This window comes from Hyaena hyaena, unplaced genomic scaffold (assembly GCF_003009895.1).
Source record: "Hyaena hyaena isolate Hyena2069 unplaced genomic scaffold, ASM300989v1 scaffold_63, whole genome shotgun sequence".
In the NCBI taxonomy this organism is placed as follows: Eukaryota; Metazoa; Chordata; class Mammalia; order Carnivora; family Hyaenidae; genus Hyaena; species Hyaena hyaena.
The window spans coordinates 980,893-999,968 of NW_024080695.1; the positions used below are offsets into that span (position 1 = coordinate 980,893).

Below are 19,076 nucleotides of genomic sequence, written 5' to 3' on the forward strand. Positions count from 1 at the left end.
GTCATTAAAAGATGCCGTAAAGAGAGTAAAAATCGGGGAGGGGGGTGTCTGGCTGTCTCAGTTGAAAGAGCATGCAACTCTTGATCTTGGGGTTTTGAGTTCAAGCCCCATGTTGGGGGTTCAGATTACTACAAAAAAAAAATAATAAACTTGAAAAAAAAGAAAGAGTGAAAAAAAGAAAACGTACAGCCTGGAAGATTTTGCCTCACAGGTAACCAACAAAAAATGAGTATCCAGAATAAAGAACTATAAGAATGAAAAGGACAAACCAGTATGGTCATTTTATGACCAAAAGACAAGAAAGGAATTTCACAGAAGGGGAAATAAGATGGCTCATAAAAATATGAAAAGTTGCTCAACTCCGTACTGACCAAGAAATTATAAATTAAAACCACAATGGAATACCATATCACAGACATTAGATTTTAATTTTTTTTTTTTTTTTTATGTTTTATTTATTTCTAGGAGAGAGAGACAGCGTGAGCAGGGGAGGGTCAGAGAGAGAGGGAGTCACAGACCNACCAATAGATTTTTTTATTGACTGAATTATGTTCTTCAAAATTTATATATTGAAGACCTAGCCCCTAATATGAATGTATTTGGAGATAGAATCTTTTTTTTTTTAATGTTTTATTTATTTCTAGGAGAGAGAGAGAGAGACCGTGAGCAGGGGAGGGTCAGAGAGAGAGGGAGTCACAGACCGAAAGAGGCTCCAGGCTCTGAGCTGGCAGTCAGCACAGAGCCCGACGCGGGGCTCGAACCCACGAACCGCGAGATCATGACCTAAGCGAAAGTCGGACGCTTAACCGATTAAGCCACCCAGGCGCCCCTAGATTTTAATTTTTAAAGAAGATGATAGTAGAAGCATATAACTGCCCCCCACTACTGGCAGAGGTGACCGTTTAACTAGGCCCTCTGGAGACAATTTGGTGTCGCTCCAGAGAAATTTGACCATGTATGCTAGGCGGCAGGTGCAAGAATGTTCACATTTTTAGTAGCAAAATGGGAACTGTGGCCATCGACGGAAGAATGGATACATAGATCGTATATTCATCCAGCGGACGTTCTACAGCAGTGGAAGTGAACACGTGATAGGCATGTCTATCGTAGTTAAGAGGAATCTCAAAAATAATGTCACTGGAAAGAAAATACAGGAAGATTCCAATTATTGGAAGTTCATAAACATAAAAATTAATATATTGCTTAAGGATAAATATATATAAGATGAAACTGTAAGGAAAAGGAATAAGATGCTTATACATAATTCAGGATAGCAGTTCCTTCTGGGAGTGGGGAAGGGACACGGCGCTTCCGGGATCCTACACTTCCTCTGTTCTGAAGCTGGTTGAAAGGTACACGGGCATTTGATTTTTTATACTTAAGTTGTGCATGTGCCTTCTGAGCACTCTGTATGTTGTTGCAAGATAAAACTTTTAATGTCAGTAAAAAGGTCTGACATTTAATTTTTCCTTATTTTTAGCCTTAGTTTTCATTTCAGTATATACACAAAGTAATTCTTTGCTTTGTGTTTTTTATTTTGACCCAGGTTGGGAATTGGGGCAATTGTGTAGGTTTTAGACAGTTAAAAAGATGCATGCTTTTTAAAGTACAAGAACTGACTTTAGAAGTAAGCCTAGCAAACTCGGCCTCAAAGGGAAAATATTTCGCGAATGATGGAATCCGCGTGTACATTTTTGAAACAACTCAAAGAGCAGAAAGCAGGGGGATGGGGATCTGAAGAGAGGTGGAGGTGGATTAAGAACGGGCTCATTCTTCATCGTGATTTACTGCCGTTGCTCCTACTACCACTAGTAATAGTAGTTGTGGGGAAATGCTGTGTGCCGAGAGCTTATTGTGCGCGCCAGCCCTTATCATCCCCTCTTTATGGATAAGAAGACTGGGAGCGCAGGGTCCCCAAAGCAGCACAGCCCATTCTTGGCAGAGCTGGGCTTCTAACTGCGGTCTTACCTGAGTGTGGATCCGCATTATGCCATCCTGACTTTAGCACCAAGGCGACAGGAGGAGGTAGGGTGGTTTCGGGGTCTGAGAGCTAAATCGTACAAGCGGGGGACTTTGTTCTGTGTTGCGCGCTAGGAAGAGTGCTGAGAAACTCAGGAAGACAGGGTTCTGCTCAGTGTGGGTGCGGACGTTTGGATGATCAGGTCTCTCTCGGTTCATTTCTGGGTCGCCTCCCGCCCCTGGAATGGAGCCGGTGGTCAGTGGCCGTTTGCTGAATGAAGTGAGGCCCAGGGAGGACGTGGTGAGCTTCCCTCTCCGTACCCCTGCCCTGGCAGGCGGGGCGTGCGTCTGTGTGGACCAGAACGGAAGTCACTGCGCTGGTTGGGAAGTTGGACTAAACACCCTGCGTCCCCACAGACGCACGCTCCGCCCGCCTGGCCCTCGCTGCAGTTCTTAGCCCGGCAGTGAGCGTGTCCCAAGGCAGTGGCTTTGGGGAATCGTTTGGGTTCTCCCAGAATCACCCTGAAACGGGCAGGACTGTTTTTCTCCTCTTGTGTCACTAGCATCTAGCGCAGGTACACGTTGAACGAATGGAGGACGGAAAGCAGTGGAGGAAGGGGCAGACCCACCAGGGGCCTGATGACGTGTAGAGGCTTTGTGAAATCCGTCAGCGGTAGGGGGAGCTCTGGGTTGCGATTTTTATGGTGGTTCATTATCGCGCAGATTTTGAGTACGAATAAGTTTTGGTTTTCACTAGTATACGCCCCTGGAGCGACACCTTCTGGCGTGTGATGCTGGTTTGGTAGCCACAATGATCTGTCATGAGTGTGACCGAGATGCACTTTATGTACCTGATAAATTACTGCAGCATAATGATAGAAAGCTTCCGGTACCTCGTAGCTTTGTGGCAGATGCTGTACTTAGCTGCTTTCCTGTGTAGTTCACTGAATGCGCACCAGCCCGTGAGTTTGTGGATGGAAAGATAATTTCAGTTGGATTTTTGAGCTAACTTGGTAATTTTCCTCACAGACCAGAGTGAGCTCCGAGCAGGAACATTTCCTCATCGTTCCCTTTGGACTTCTCTACAGTGAAGTGACTGCATCCAGCTTGGTAAGAATATCCTTTTCCTCTCGGCCGTTATGTATGTTTAGGTCATATTAGATAATTAAACACCTTTTAAACACCTTTCCAAGAAAGGGGAAGAGGTTTATGTTTTGTGTGATTAACTCCCAGAAAAACTTTAGAACTAGTTATAAACACTTTAAACTTTGGTTTAAAGAATTCCTAGTAAGGGTAAATTGCAATCCTCTGGACACTGACAATTTTGATTTGCTTATTTTCAGGTTAAAATCAATTTACAAGGAGATATAGTAGATCGTGGGAGCACTAATCTGGGAGTAAATCAGGCTGGCTTCACATTACATTCTGCAATTTATGCTGCAAGGCCCGACGTGAAGTGTGTGGTCCATATTCACACGCCAGCAGGGGCCGCGGTGAGTGTGTTGCCTTGAGGGCAGCTTAACGTTTGAAAGCTGTTTAGTGAAGGGGACCCCACATTTCTTCACAGGTACCCTCTCTTGAGGCAAGTTAGTAAACCTAATTTTGTTGGAGTAAAAAAGGTTTTTTACTAAATTTGACTTTCTTAGAAGAATTTTTTTTTCCTTTTAAGGGGTCCATATACTATCCAGTTTTGGAAAACTTGTGTGAGTGAAAATGTCCGCTAGACTTAACAGTTAGCAAATCATTAGCGTATTGAGGGTGAGGACAGATTTCCATGTCGTGAAGACTGACTGCAGTAAGTGAGACTCCTTGTGTGAGACGCCGGGAGTGGGGGGTGGGGGGGTCTCGGCAGGCTGCGGGAGGGCGCTGGGGGCTCGAGGAAGGGCCAGCTGGAGGCAGGAGGCCCGAGCCCACTGGGCAGGAGCCGGGATGGATCATGATAGGAGATGAAGGGGGAACGGCTGTTGCAAGAGGAAGGCACAGACATTGCAGGCTGTTAGGAGACTGGCTTCTAAGCCTAGAACCTCCCCAGAGCCCGCCCCAGCCCAGTCACCAAGCCTGGGCCATTCTGGTGCCAGCAGCCCAGACCTCTCAGTATGAAAACACCCATTCAGGTTGTTGGGACGGACGGTCATGTGACAGCGAAACACTACAACTATCTAGAATTGGCTTTTTATCACCCATTTCATTCTTTAATGACTTTGTGGGCTTATTTGTACCACACATGGATTCAGTAATATAGAATTCTATGATGTTTTAATGTCATGCATATTGGATTGTTTTGAAGCATGTTAGGTCTGTCTGATTTGTTTATTTTACTTTGAACATGTGGTTCTAGATGTGAACAGAGGAGTTTTATTAGATCTGTCATTTTTTGAAGTTTCTTTTGTAACAAGATGCGTGCTTTCCTAGCCACAAAAAGTCTGTGCATTTTAAAGAATCTTTCGAGGTCCCCTTGAGAGTATGGTTCCAAACAGTTTACCATGTGATTTGTTTGAAAACTTAGCAGATCGCTTCACTTGGTAAGGAAATTCTTCTTACAAGAAGACTGTGAAAGGAATTTAGTGCTGTATTGCTTCTTTTGTGGTGTTGGGTTTTTAGATGAACTTGTACGTGAATTTGTTGCACCTCTAGACCCTTTTGAATCTTTGGAGCCTGTTTGTTCGTCGTGGTAGAAAACCTTCAAAATTAGCGTGTTCTAAAATCAGTTTGGGAAATGTAAGGAAACTGAAGGGCTATATGAATGCTTAAGATTTATTTTTACTTATATAGAAATTTATAGCATAGTTGTCCTAAGTTTCAGAAATTTGCTCTTATGTAAATATCTGGTTCGGGTTCACCTACAACCTCAGATGAAAAGTGCATCAGAATGTCTCTGCAGTGGCCCGACTCATTCGGGGGAAGCTATTGTCTCTCCTTGCGTTAGGCCAGGGCTCATCTTACCCTGAAACCTGAGCTCCCACGGCGGTAGGAGTTCTAAGTGCACATGGGTAGCAAGCCCCAGAAGTTAAAGTTCATCCTAAGTGCATAGGTTCCTTTACTTCTGAGAAGATAACAAAATAAAATCTGTCCTCCCGTTTATTTCTCTGAGGAGAGCATGTGCCGTGTCATCAACGCGTGATTCTTGATTTCCCGTCATTCACGGTGACTTGCATGTTCTCTAGGTCTCTGCGATGAAATGTGGCCTCTTGCCGATCTCCCCGGAGGCACTTTCCCTTGGAGAAGTGGCTTATCATGATTATCATGGGATTCTGGTTGATGAGGAAGAAAAAGTATTAATTCAGAAAAATTTGGGCCCTAAAAGCAAGGTCAGTGGGCATCTAATGTGGTCTTTAAGTTACAGAGGGAAGAAGTTGTTAAAGCGCCAGTCTCCTTGCCTCGCTCCTTAGGGCTTTCATGTTTCCCTCTCAGGTTCTTATTCTGCGGAACCACGGGCTCGTGTCTGTTGGAGAGAGCGTCGAGGAGGCTTTCTACTACATCCACAACCTTGTGGTCGCCTGTGAGATCCAGGTGGGTGGTGGCCGCTCAGGTCGGTCTGCAGCTTATCTGGGTGTGTGCAGGGTTTCCGTAGAGTTTCGGTACTTGTTTCATAGGAATGGTTCTTTGCATAGTCTCTTTGCCAAAGACGAGCTTCTGGATTTGGAAATTGGCCAGAGCAAATGCCATTTGACTGATTGATGCTGACAAATGATTACTGGGCTTTTCATTTCTAATTTTTTATTATTCAAATATGTCAGCCACCACCATTTACGGAGCACCTGGTATCAGGTGCTTCATGGATGTTATCGCATGTTCTTTCACTTGCTCCCCATGGCACTGTTTGTGAAAAAGCACATGCAGAGAGGCGGAGCCTTGCCTGTGGCCCATGGCCGTGAGCGCCACTGAGCCAGGTTGGCTCAACCCCAAGTTTGCGCTCCCTCCACTGTTACGTTGACTTACGTTCTGACAGTACTGCGGTCCCCAGGCTCCTTCATGCAGTCTTCAGAGGTGCTTTGTTTGCCCATTTCTCCTCCAAGCATGAGCGCCCAATATTTTTGTTACACGAAAGGAACTTCTGAAAATAACCTTGTGTGTGAATATTTATTGCTATCCGTTCTCCATGTTTGATTCTTACACTCTGATGACGTGGTTTCTTTTGAAACTTACGTTTCTGTCTCAGTGATCTCTCATAGCCATCGGGCCCTCCCGCCTCAGTAACGAACTCAGAACTGCTGTTTGCTTGTTTTGGAAAAGGTTCGGACTCTGGCCAGTGCAGGAGGGCCAGACAACTTAGTCCTCTTGGATCCTGGCAAGTACAAAGCCAAGTCCCGTTCCCCGGGGTCCCCGTCAGGGGAGGGCACCAGCTCACCTCCCAAGTGGCAGATCGGCGAGCAAGAGTTCGAAGCCCTGATGCGGATGCTCGATAATCTGGTAAGAATGTTGCTACCACGTGATGATAAAGTTTTTGTTCTGAAAGCATAAGTGCTGGTGTTTTTATAGCAAGTGAAATGGCATGAAACTGTCTGCATGCAGTATCTGAGTGCTTCCACCCTCCCAAATCATGAAGGAGCACAGGGCAATATAACTTCTAAGCTAAATCACCGCAAAATGCAGAGGTGAGGGTTTCTTGTCATCTTTTGTTGTCTAAAGGTAATCCACACTTAAACTGTGGGGACAAGAGCGCGGGGAATGCCCTGCTCTGAAGCAGGCTGCTGGGCTGGGGCTCAGTTGGTTGAGTGTCTGACTCTTGATTTCAGCTCAGGTCATGATCTCCCGAATCATGAGTTCGAGCCCGTGTTGGGCTCTGTGCTGACAGTGTAGAGCCTGTTTGCGATTCTCTGCCCCTCCACCACTCATGTTCTCTCTCTCTCTAAGAAAATGGAAATAACTAAAAATAAATAAAATAGGCTGCTGGGTAACTCACTCCTAGAGTAGTAGCCGGCTTGGTACTGTCCCCCCACAAGCAAGCCATCCGGGGGTGCCTTCTACATCCGCTCGCCAAGTGCTTTGTTTTTTGTTTTAGTGGTAACTTCTAGCTACGTGGGGCCCGATTACTGTATTTCACAGACATTTGCTGCTGATTTACTGGTGGGAGACCCCTTCCTCCAAATTGCAGGGACACGGAGCGCAGCACAACACAGGAGCTGGGACGTGGTGTATTCAGCATTTAGTAAGGATGTTGTGGTGCTACCCAGCAGGATGTGGCCTGTGGTAGAGGGGTCGGGGAGGGATCTCATCCCTTTGCAGGCATCAGGGAGAAAACCTGCCGTGGATGGCACTTGGAGGTGGTCTTGGAGAGCAGGTGAAGTTGAGGTAGGCTGAGATGGGAGAAGGAGGGTGTGTGTGTGGACTGCAGGCACTGCAGTGGGCGTGGGGGGTGGGGGTGCCTTCCAGGCACTTGTCTGGTATGAGCAGCTTCTTTAAATATTTACATCAAGACACCGTAAGACATAGGACTCTGTCGTACAGAGACATTTGGCTCCGTGCTTGCTGCAGGGTCATACTGTTGGGATAGAGTTCGGGAGAGTCTGTCGTCTTTCTGCACGACATCAGGTGGTGTAGACACAAGGACCGGTCCCAGGAGCGTGGGACCGAGAAGCCTCCGGAAGGGCTGGAGGCCCCGTGTGTTGCTGTGGCCACGCTGGGCACTCTGGACAGCGGCTCCCGGGCCAGCCGGGTACGTTTCAGCCTTGCAGGACAGCGTCCCGATTGTTGTACGCAGTCTCACGTGGGAGGGGTGGCTTCAGAAGGCAGGAAGCTTAACTTTCTTGAAGCTGTTGGAACAAAAAGAATTCATGGGTCTGATTCAGGGTGTGCTAAGTGTCGTCAGGAGCTGGATTTGATGAGTCAGGGAGGAATGAACAGAGAAAGCAGAATCTTCCATAGCTTTTGAATTCATTTGCGCCGTACAGGCGGACTGTGTTAACTGACCATCTTCTATTGAGCCAATAGCCATTAATAGGACACAGGGAGTTTATGACCCATCCCCAGAGGCGGACAAACATCCCAGATGTGGCCGCATATCTGTGATGGGTCCTGACAGCATGAGCAGAGCTGCGGAGGCAGAGACACTGGCCGCAGGCCAGGATTGGTCCCAGGAGGCAGGAGGAGGGTGAGGCGCACTAAGAACATGGAAGAAGCAGCTGGAGTTAGGTGGCGGCAGATACCCCTGCGGGGCTCCCTGTCTTACAGCCTCTCCTCTTTCCTCCTGGCGGATGCTGTGGTCTCACTGCTCTTTACTTAGAAGTCAGGGAGGGATCAGCAGAGGGGACCAAGAGTCGAGAATGCAGCCCACCACGTCTTGTGTCCTCAGTGCATTCTAGAAGGTGGAAGGAGAGAGATCAAAATCAGGCAATGACTCTTAATGTGATAGAGGAGGGAGAGGAAGGATGAAGAGACAGGTAAGTGAAGCGTTCGTTACAGGGGTGTTGTATTCAGTGTCCCTGATATGCGCAGGCTGTTATGTGGTTTTAATATTAGAAGGCTGTGTAGTTTGTAAGAAGTAATAATTATCACAGTCCATGTTTTAACTTAGCATTCTTTTTTTTTTTTAATTTTTTAAGTGTTTTATTTACTTTGAGGGACAAAGTGTGAGTGGGGGAGGGGCAGAGAGAGAGAGGGAGACACAGAATCCGAAGCAGGCTCCAAGTTCTGAGCTGTCAGCATAGAGCTGAATGTGGGGCTTGAACCCACAAGCCATGGGATTGTGACTTGAGCCTAAGTTGGACGCTCAACCGACTGAGCCACCCAGGCACCTCATCATTCTTTTTTTTTTTTAATGTTATTTTTGAGAGAGAGAGAGTGAATGAATGAAATCTCAACCAGGTTCTGTGCTGTTAGCACAGAGCCTGATGCAGGGCTCAAAACCCGGAAAACCATGAGATCATGACTTGAGCCGAAACCAAGAGTCAAATGCTTAACTGACTGAGCCACCCAGGGGCCCCTTAACTTAACATTCTGATTAACCGTATATGTTTGCCAGTAATTGAGTAGGCTGGACAATAGTTGAAGATTCTCATACTGTAAGAACTATTTTAATATACACAGAAGAAATGCTGATTGCTTCCCAAACATGAAGATCTAATTCTAGCTTCCCACAGAAGGAGGGAATCCATATGTGTAACTATAAGCCACACAGTAGGTCCGAGGTCCAAGTACTGCCTCTACTTTTGGCTTGACAGCATTTTTTTTTTTTTTAACGTTTATTCGTTTTCTGAGAGACAGAGTGTGAGCAGGGGAGGGTCAGAGAGAGAGAGGGAGACACAGAATCCGAAGCAGCTCCAGGCTCTGAGCTGTCAGCACAGAGCCTGATGCGGGGCTTGAACTCATGGGCGGTGAGATCATGACCTAAGCTGAAGTCAGACACTTAACCGACTGAGCTGCCCAGGTGCCCGTGCCCCTTGGCTTGACAGCATTTAAAGGGGAAGAATAAAGACTAACACCATACTCTCTGTGGGTAAAATTTTGCAAAGTTCTGGTGGTTTATCCTGAAGTCATGGAGACTACTCAAGAGTCTTGGCTCCATCAGCAAGGGGAAACTTGAGTCAACAAGCACTGTATTTTTCTGAAGCAGCCTTGTACGGTGGGGCCATGCTCTCTTGTCGTTCGTAGCACAGCATGGTTGTCAGCATAAAAATTGAGGATAGACGTTTACCAATCTTCCGGGGGGGGGTGGGGAAGCGACCGCCGAGGGCTGCGTTTAGGGATTGTTACCGCCCTCTTTTAAATTGCAGTAAAGGGTGTTGGTAATGACAGTGGTCTCCCAAAGAAGAGAAGCACCCAGAGGGGAGAGAGTTCCCGAAGTGAGAGAAATGTGAATATTGTAAAGCACCTCGGCAAGGAGGGCACCGGCCAGGGCCGCTCTGATGTGACCTTCCTTCATTCTCCTGTCCTTCATGGGGAAGGTGCCGCGAGTGACTCAGTTCAGACATGAGACGGTGGGTCAGGAGCGAACTGAGCCAGATCCTTGGCCTAGGGTCTCATAAGGTGGTGGCCAGGACTGGATTCTCCTCAGAAGCCTCGATGGGGGAGAACCCACTTCCAAGCTCCCTGAGATTGTAGACAGGATGCATTCTCTTACCACTGTAAGAGTCGTGGCAGCTCGCTTCTTTAGAGCTGGCAACAGACAGAGAGACTCAAGATGGGTGCCAGCCTCCTGTGTAATACATCCTACATCACCTTTGCCAGATTCCACGGGTTAGAAGCAAGTCAGGTCCTGCCCGCGTTCCAGGAGGGAGGGCGTTATAGCGGGTGGGGACCGTGGGGAGCCACCATAAGTGTGTGCCACACCCACCAGATGCTGTGCCTGGGTGGAGGGATGGGGAGCACGTCGTCCTGGCCTTGGAGAGAGTGTCTCCGGGAGCCGGCAGACCGCTTGGTCCAGCACGTGGGGTAAGTGCCGTTACAGTGATGACAGAGTGTGAACCACTGGGGCCCAGGCCTTAAAGCCTCGTAAGTGGTTAGGAGGCAGAATTGAAGGTTGTTACATTCAAAGAAAGACCCAGTTGTCATGAGGTGTCCTTGTTTGATCTTCCCCAAAGCTTATCACAGTATCTTATCTAAACTTTATCATAAAAGGTTAAAAAAAAAAATTTATTAATAAGTAAGTTGTTTACAACCTTTACTGTAGCCAGCAGCAAGTAAGCCCATTTAAATACTCACTTTATTAACTTTTAAAAATTGAGGTTGCCTCGGTGGCTCAGTCAATTAAGCATCTGACTCTTTATTTTGGCTCAAGTCGAATTTCACAGTTCCTGAGTTCGAACCCCCACATTGGACTCTGCACTGACAGCGCAGAGCCTGCTTGGGATTCTCTCTCCCTCTGCCCCTCCCCTGCTTACACATGTGCACTCTCTCTTTATCAAAATAAATAAATATTTAAAAATTTTTGAAAAACTGAACACACTGTAGAACCAGCATGCAGATCAAAAAACAGCAGCACTGGGGTGGAGCCTGGCTGGCTCAGTCGGTAGAACAAGTGACTTGATCTCAGGGTTGTGAGTTTGAGCCCCCCGTTGGGCATGGAGCCTACTCAAAACAATAACAATGACAAAACAGCACCTCAGAAGCCCCTGTACCCTTTCAGGCACTTCCTTTTGTACTTTTAAGAAGTGATGAGTGAGTGGAATAGTGTTCTTTCACATTTGGTTTCTTTGACTCCGCATCACATTTGTGAGGTTCATCCTAATGTTGCAGCTGGTGCTGGACCATTGGCTCTGATTCCGGCCCCCTAGTCCGTTGCGTGGATATCGCACAGTTGGCCCATTCTGGTGTTGCTGGCTTTCCCTGACCTGGGGCCGCGGTCAGAATTCTGGTGAACGTATGCACGTCTGTTGGCATGCATCTGGGAGTGCAGACTCGTCGGGTGTGTGCGTGTCTAGCTTTTGTAGTTATTTCCACATGATTTCCTAAAGTGAACTGTTTTGAGAGCTGGCATATTGATGGTCTTTCAATCTCTTTGGACCCTAGGGTTACAGAACCGGCTACCCGTACCGGTACCCTGCTCTGAGAGAGAAATCTAAAAAGTACAGCGATGTGGAGGTTCCCGCGACTGTCACAGGGTACTCCCTTGCTAGTGACGGGGACCCGGGCACTGGCTCCCCTCTCAGACACAGTTTTCAGAAGCAGCAGCGAGAGAAGACAAGATGGCTGAACTCTGGCCGGGGTGACGATGCTTCTGAGGAAGGGCAGAACGGAAGCAGTCCCAAGTCGAAGACTAAGGTGTGGACGAACATTACACACGATCACGTGAAACCCTTGCTGCAGTCTCTCTCGTCCGGTGTCTGCGTGCCAAGCTGTATTACCAACTGCTTGGTCTGTGCCTACCTTACTGTTCATAGTTAGATGATGTAGAGCAAGTGGGGTAGCTGGGGCTTCGGAGGCTTTGGGAACCTAGCTTTGCCGACCTGGATTTCGAGCAAACCTTCCTCCTTAATCTTCTTTAGCCTGACCTGGAACCCGCTTTATGCATCCGCTGTACTTCAAGTAATACTGTCTGCTTGAAACTGCTTAAGATCCGTAGCACCTCTTCAGTAACCCCCACGTCACCTCACTTCTGTGTGTGGCGAAAATACTAAGTAACTTACACATGTTAACCTAAAAGTCGGAGCTGACATTTAATTCCAATCATATTCTAGGAATCCTAATGCTTCACGCACGAAAGGGAAGTTCGTCATAACCTGTTACGTTAGTGTCACCTCCAGACTGGTCTGCTCTTTAAAGGCTTCAGTGTTTTCTTAAGCAGTTTTCCCTGGTGTCTCACGGGCATTTTCTCAGCCGACCTCGTCCTTTCTCGTTGGCCTCCTTCCCTGTCGCTGTCCCAAAGCCTCCGAATGCTTTAAGCAACCACCTTGTGCATGGACTGTTGCATGTGAGTAGACGGCCGTAGTGGTGAGTCCTGTGGCTCCTGCTGGGTGTGGCATGACCCAGGTGCGGCGCAGGCCATCTGCAGGCACCAGTGACAGGTCCCGCGAGGCGCGCTTCATTTCCGTAGTCACAGACACAGCCCTCAGAGACGCTTTGCCGTCCCGGTGCTCACGCCCCGTGAGGACCGCCCTGCAACCCCGTCTCTGGCAGTTTGGCGGCTCCTGCGCCACACAGCAGGGGGCCCCTGGAGCGGCCGGGGCAGGCGCGCAGGTGATCCGCGGGTCGGGTGGCCTAACACGGTGTGCCCCGAGCAAGCGCACAGGGCCTCCTGCTCCCCTAATAACAGTGTTCTTACTTTATAGATTTATTCCAGAGAAGACAGTTCTGTCTTCCCCAGGTGGTCCTGGTGTGCGAGCCTCTGGGCTCCTGAGCGGACGCGTCACGTGGAGCCCGCCTCTCCTCTCTCCTCCCCCCAACTATCCCCCCCCCAGTCTCGGTTGTTTTGTTTTTATTTATTTTACTTGTTAAAGGGCGTGGTCCTAGGAACCACCTTCCTGCTGACGATAGAAACACACTGTGCTGAGCTGCTGTGGTGCCGTTTTCCAAGCACATGTGTAGCCTCAGCTTTGAGCTTTATTTGCTGTTGTCTTGAAACAATGTGAAATCACTTCGGGTGTTTTAGCCAATGTGCACATTGAAGGGAGACCTTGTTCAGCACTTAAATTTGTTTCCTCCTGCTCCGGAGTGTTGGGGATGCCAGGCGGTGTTCCCAGGTTGGTATGTTAACTTACAGTGACTGTTCTCAAGTTGCAAATGCCTTCAAGCTTCCGAGGTTATTGCTTTAATGTTTTGACTGAAACCTATTTTTAATGAAAAGCTGGAGTTATTTTTATTTGAGAAGATCACCGTCAGTGAGTACCTCACAGCTCACGCCCATCCCACACCCCCTTCACGGCGGCTAGTAAGCGTTTGTGTCTGTTGCTTTCTTTAAAGCCTTACGGTTTGTGGCCATCTTACTGCCTCCTGAAAGCACTCTCAAGGGCGTAACATTGCTGGCCTTGTTTTAATGTTCAGTGCCCACCCATGCCTCAGAATTAGAATTTGATTGGAAATCTGTTTGATTGGAGATCCAAAAAAGACAAAACGTGAAAGGCGTGGTGTGCTGATGCTACGCACTGATATCTAAAACAGCCTTTGAATAAGACCTCATGGAGCGCTTTGTTTGGGATATTTTTGTAACACTCTGAAGTATTAAGTTATATAAAATATTCGACATCACCAAACCCGTCCACCAGGCAGCCACCGTATATACGTCCATGCCGCAGTTTTTTTGGGTTGAAAAGCTGTGCCGGCAGCGCATTCTAATGCTGTAGTTTATTTTCATGCAGAACTTCGGTGATGCCCACTCTTGCCTTCCAGTCCACTTTCCCTTCTCCTGGGTGGCAACATCACATCGCTTTTCATGACCCTGCCATCTCATGCTTCCGGCAGCTTTGGCATTGATGACTCTCAGGGCGGTGAACCAATGTGCTCTGACGGGTCCCCCTGGCTAGTCTGCGGGAGTCACGGAGCATAGCTCTGTCGGCAGCCTGTGCCGGGCCTTGCGGATGGCGTGTGCTGGTCAGTCACGACTCTGGCTTCCACTGTTACTGGTTTCTATTTGCACACGCCCTGCCCCGATCCCACGCTGCGGTGACAGGAGGTGTGGTCATTGGTTCATTCTCTGTGATGTTCATGCATGACCAGGTGTGAGACACGTTGGACAGATTGGATGCTGTGGTGTCACGTCACCGTTGTCCCAGTGCTGACTTCTCTCCTGTTCTTGATATTTGCAGTGGACTAAAGAGGATGGACACAGAACCTCCACCTCTGCTGTCCCTAACCTGTTTGTCCCGCTGAACACTAACCCAAAAGAGGTGCAGGAGATGAGGAACAAGGTGCGTACTGGCTGCTGCCCGCGCGCGGTGGGGGTGGGGGGTGGGGATGGGAGGTGTCGCGTGCTTGCCTGGCGGAGGGCTCCTGCTGCTGCGGCTGTGCCAACAAGTGTGGCGCGTGAGCAGCAGACGGCCGGGGCCCCCGTGGTTCCTGAGCGGATGTGCGCTCACGTCATGGGGCAGAGTCAGACGCCACAGCCCGTTTCTGGCGGGAGCAGCCTTTGCCCCTGCATTGCGGCATTCATTCGCTGAGCCGTGAATGTTTGATGTGTCACATCGTGAGACCCACCAGTGCTCACAGTGTCACCCTGAGAGGGGCACACAGGGAGTGTTTCCCCTCGAGTACTGAGTTCAGTGAGGGACCAGTGCTTGCCAGAGCCGTCCGGAAGGTGCAGAGTCCATCCCCTTAGACTCAGAAACTGCTAAACAAGCCGGACTGGCACCATCAGGCGGGCACTACGGCCCCGCGGGGCCCTGAGGGGCGGGGCTCTGGGGCCCCAGTGCACGCGCAGAATGACTCACAGGCCCAGCGAGTCTTCTCTGTACTATTGATGTGTGTGTCTCCTCCTTGCGCCCTCAGATCCGAGAGCAGAACTTGCAGGACATTAAGACGGCTGGCCCCCAGTCCCAGGTTTTGTGTGGTGTGGTGATGGACAGGAGCCTCGTCCAGGTGAGAGCCCAGGGTGTCTGACGTTAGTGGGTGGTGGCTCTAATGACTGACTGCTCCGAAATTATTCTTGAATTGGCAGGAATGACACTGTGAGGTAAGTGCTCTAGGCAAGCGGTTATCTCTGAAAAATCCTCATGATGAGAAAAAACCTTCCACTTTTCCTGAAATTGTAGACCTAGCCAAGCATGCCCACAGCTGTGGCCTCCCCAGCCCCCTCCGTACAGTGCATGCCTGTGTGAGGGTGGCACTCACGCCGCCTGCTTTGGGACCTGGATTCGCCCTGGTTTTGGCAGTATACTGTGGAAAATGCTAGAAGAGAGTGGGTTTAACAGACTTTCTGTTCTCATGTATATTGCTCTCTGCAATAAAGTGCTGCTTGGGGAAAAGTGGTGACAGAGGGCACCTGTAAATGTCCACATTTACATGCCTTTCTGGAAGAGAACTGTGCTTTGTGGCACGTTGCAGATGGTCGTGTAAGTAGTTACCTCTGAAAATTAAGTTGCCACCTACTGCTTCAAACGCGACTCTGCAGAGTAGGCGTTTGTGCTCTTAGTCGGGCCAGCCGTGGTCCCGGTCTCGTGGTCAGTGTCTGCACGTGCACCGTCACCCCTGCCTCGCTCGCCGTGGACGCCTGTCCCTGCCGCATGCTCCCAGCCGGCTCCAGCCCGTGCGCGCAGCTGCTGTTCAAAGCCGGGCCTGGTGGGCTCTGACGACTCAGTTTACTGTTGCAGGACGCACCCCTCTCTGACTGTACGGAGACAATCGAAGGGCTCGAGCTCACAGAGCAGACCTTTAGTCCTGCTAGATCTCTGTCTTGTAGAAAGGTACTCACCGCCCTGTCCTCAGCCGCCTCTTGGCACGCGCTGCTCTTCCACCTGCCCGTCCCCCACCCCCACCCCCCGCCTGCTCCTGCTGGGCTCCCCCTTCGTTATCCCGTCTCTGAGACGGAGTTCCGTTCTTCCTGTTCTGTTCCTTAATTAAAGTATTTGCTATGAGGTTATTTTTATCGTTCTCAGCCTCCACGAGGTTGTGGAGAAAGGGCCCCCGTTCACGATGCGGTGCATTTCTGAGGGTTGCACGTGACTTTGGTCGGTGCATGCTGTCGGGTTTTAGTTCGCCTTTTAGCGGTGCCGCGGGCAGCAGGCCCTGTGCAGCCTCCGCCTCTGCTTGCTGTGCTGTGAGCGCACGCGCCGTGACGGTGGCCCCTGGAGGTTGTATGATGGAAAGACAGCAGTTCAGGGGAATGGGAAGTAACACCGGACAATCTGTTGTTGATGAGATGTACTTACTTTTTCTCCTAAAACAAAAACAAAAAAATCCTAGGTAATTCTTGAAAAAATGTTTCAAGGGGAAGAAAGACATGAAAACGTGAAGCCCGGAGTAGTGCTCTGTGCACGCAGGCCTGACGCGGATGGCAGACCTGCCCCCTCGGGAGGAGTCCCGGAAGGGCCCCGCAGGGGTGCTGACCGCAGGACGGGCCGCCTGCTTGGGGGGGGGGGGTGTTCAGAGGAGATTTGTAGGGTGTGTCTTTTCCATCCTGCGCCTCCAGGAAGCTGCCGGACTGGTGTCGTGCCGTCCCCGCTGCCAGAGGAGCAGGTTTGCACCAGAGGCTCCGTGCTCCGTGTGCGAACCCACCCACGATGCTGATTTGCCTCCTTGGGTATTAATCCAGCAGGTCCCGGTCTTCCTTATCCTTCGAATGCACTTTGAGCTGTTGTTCTTGGAGGGACTTCTCAGAGCAGGGAGACAGGTGGCCTTTCCTACAGGTCTCAGCACTTTGGGCTGCCAGCCGCTGTGGTCGGTCTCGTGGCTCATCATTTTCTCCAGTGCGTGGAGGCGTGCCGCGTCCGTGAGCCCAGGGGCCTTACTGTGCGGGGTCCCCGCCCTGGCTGCCACCTGTAGTCCTTGGGCAGAGCTGGTTGACGCCGTCACTGCTCTGCAGTCTCTCTGGCCCGGGGTCGCACGTAGTGCTTCCTGCTTGCCCCTCGTTCAGGGTCTCCGGAAGGTAGGCTGGTTAGCTGTATTTAAAGCGGACTTTTTTGGCCAGTTCCTCGTCCAGCCCCAGTTTTGTTTTCATTCTGACGTGTCTGACTCGGATGTACGTCACGGTCATCTGTGAGTACTTCATCAAGTACAGATACGGGGTCCCCCCCACTCCAGCCAGGAAGTCAGAGTCGCTGAGAGTGGGATTCGCCTGGGGGTGCTGCATCCAGGCGGACTCAGTGCCGGAAGCTGCACCCAGCCCAGGCCGGGTTCTTGTTCCCGCCGGCACCCCCTGCCCAGGCTCCTGCCGCTCCCGCTCCCGTTTGCACCCTTGGTCTTTTCCCGCATTTGCTCACTTGGTCTTCTTCTCATTGTTATGTTGAGAGTATGACTCCATCTGTGACTTTGTCTGAAGCTCTTCCCGCATCTTTTGTGCGGATCTCAAAATGCAGGCGGCATTGCCCCCTCTGCAAGGTGCTGCTGCTCTCGGCAAGCTGCGTTTCTCCTTGACAAAGTGAAAAGAACTTTATTACGTGTCCTAAAAATGTCCTCTTCCCGATGAGGCAAATATGTAGATACTTGCTTTTCATTTGAGAATCTGAGGAATGTGGGTCTGGGGCTTAGGAAGTAGGGGCTCTGGGGAAGGACTTTCCTTTGCTTCCATCCCCCCTTCCTGGTGACGGCCGTTCCCACAGGCGGTGTCGTCTTCTGCCTAAAGGAGGAGTGGTGGGTTGTCAGCCACACCCTGAGGGTCTGGCTGAAAAAGAAAGACTGAGCCCAGCCTAAGGCTTTCTTGACTCCATGTTGCTTGCACCAGCACGGAAGCTGCAGCAGTCTGGCCGCCTTCTGGAGGCCACTGCCAGTGAGCTGGGCTGTCACATAGTAGCGCCTATAAGTTCATGCCGAAAACTGCCAGGGGCATCCGGGACCGTGCTGCTGGCTTTGCACACAGTGAGCTTCCCTGTTCTCTGTGCACCTGCATGTGCCTGGGTGGAGTCCCCACACGTGGCGCTGCGTGGTGGAAACGTGAGAGTCCTGGGCCCACCTTGCAGACTTACTCCGTGAACTCGGTGTCGAGCGCCCAGAATCGCGTGGCCCAGCACTAAGAATGTAAATTCAAATCTGAGTGGCTGAGTGGGTTTTATGGGTGAAAAGCCTGATGCTTGGAGAGGTCGGGCCATTAGCATGTTGCATTCCACGCCAGGCGCCTCAGCCAAGCTCAGGAGCAGTTACTGGGCGCTCAGAGCCATGTTCTGTGGCTGGACGTGAGGGGAGTAACGAGGGCCTCTGCGTGGAGAGCACTTACTTCCCGTCCTGGCTTCTCAGCCCAGGCTGTCGCCCCGTGGGGGACCCGTTTCCCTCCACACACCAAACTTTGTTTCCTTTCCCCCCAGATAGCAAGGTCCCTCTGTCCCCAAGTCTGGTCAGAGCCCGGGTCTTGGGATCTTGGCTGCTTGGCCCTCTGCTGAGGAATGTGGAGGAAGGAGGCCCGCCCCCTGCCGGCAGAGGTGGGAACTGAGGAGCCTTGAGGATCTGGGGTCTCCGTGTGGGAAGGGCCTTGTTCCTCTGCAGGCTCCTCTCTGCCAGTTGATTTTTGATATTCATGCCTTGTTTTGAACTGTTGAGTTAAAGGGATTTAAACATTTCTCTCCAACCTCATAGCACCTGGTCGTTTGGTTGGCAGTGCTAATGGGGTGCATGTGCAGCGGGCCAGGTGCCCCAGCTTGTGGGACACCCCCGCTGTCACCCCGGCAGCTCTTCCCCACAACAGCAAAACTGGAGCCCAGGCGCAGGGAACAGGCTCTACCGAGAAGAAGGATTCGATTCCTTGTCCTGAGGAGACAGGGCAGCTTCCGAGTGAAAAGCCAGTTGACTTCGGGTCAGCCTTGGTCAGAAAGTGGGCTCCCCTTGACCTTCCAGGTTGTCTCGGCTCTTGAGGCTCTCGGAGCAGAGGCGGCCAGTTCCAGCAGGTCCTTCCCTTCTCTTCCTGGGTCTGCATCCCGGGTCACTCTTGGGGTGCTCTGGACGCTCTGCACCCAACCTGCTGGACAGTGACCCCTCAATCCGGGTTGCCCAGCCTTTGCCAGGGCAGCAGGTGGCCCAGGTGAGCTGGCTGTCCCCAATCTGGCTCTGGCTCTCGAGCACGTCGCTCGGCACGCTCTGTGTCTGGTGCTCGCCCCTCACTG

At 50.6% G+C, this 19,076-nt stretch overlaps 1 protein-coding gene across 10 annotated transcripts in view; it reads left to right on the plus strand.

Annotated features, from left to right (window-relative positions):
• The window catches only part of ADD1 (adducin 1), an 87,877-nt gene that overhangs the window by 60,307 nt on the left and 8,494 nt on the right, over window positions 1-19,076 (plus strand). For 6 of the 10 annotated variants that reach the window (XR_005528428.1, XM_039232058.1, XM_039232057.1 and 3 more), the window contains 9 exons: window positions 2,989-3,069; window positions 3,303-3,452; window positions 5,124-5,267; window positions 5,371-5,469; window positions 6,193-6,369; window positions 11,407-11,751; window positions 14,139-14,240; window positions 14,818-14,907; window positions 15,639-15,731. Coding sequence is in view for 9 of the 10 variants with exons in the window: in XM_039232058.1 (XP_039087989.1) it covers window positions 2,989-3,069; window positions 3,303-3,452; window positions 5,124-5,267; window positions 5,371-5,469; window positions 6,193-6,369; window positions 11,407-11,751; window positions 14,139-14,240; window positions 14,818-14,907; window positions 15,639-15,731 (1,281 nt within the window). In the remaining variant the exon portion in view is untranslated. The remainder of the gene's footprint in view (window positions 1-2,988; window positions 3,070-3,302; window positions 3,453-5,123; window positions 5,268-5,370; window positions 5,470-6,192; window positions 6,370-11,406; window positions 11,752-14,138; window positions 14,241-14,817; window positions 14,908-15,638; window positions 15,732-19,076) is intronic. The other 4 variants (XM_039232061.1, XM_039232066.1, XM_039232060.1 and 1 more) reach the window with 3 other exon arrangements.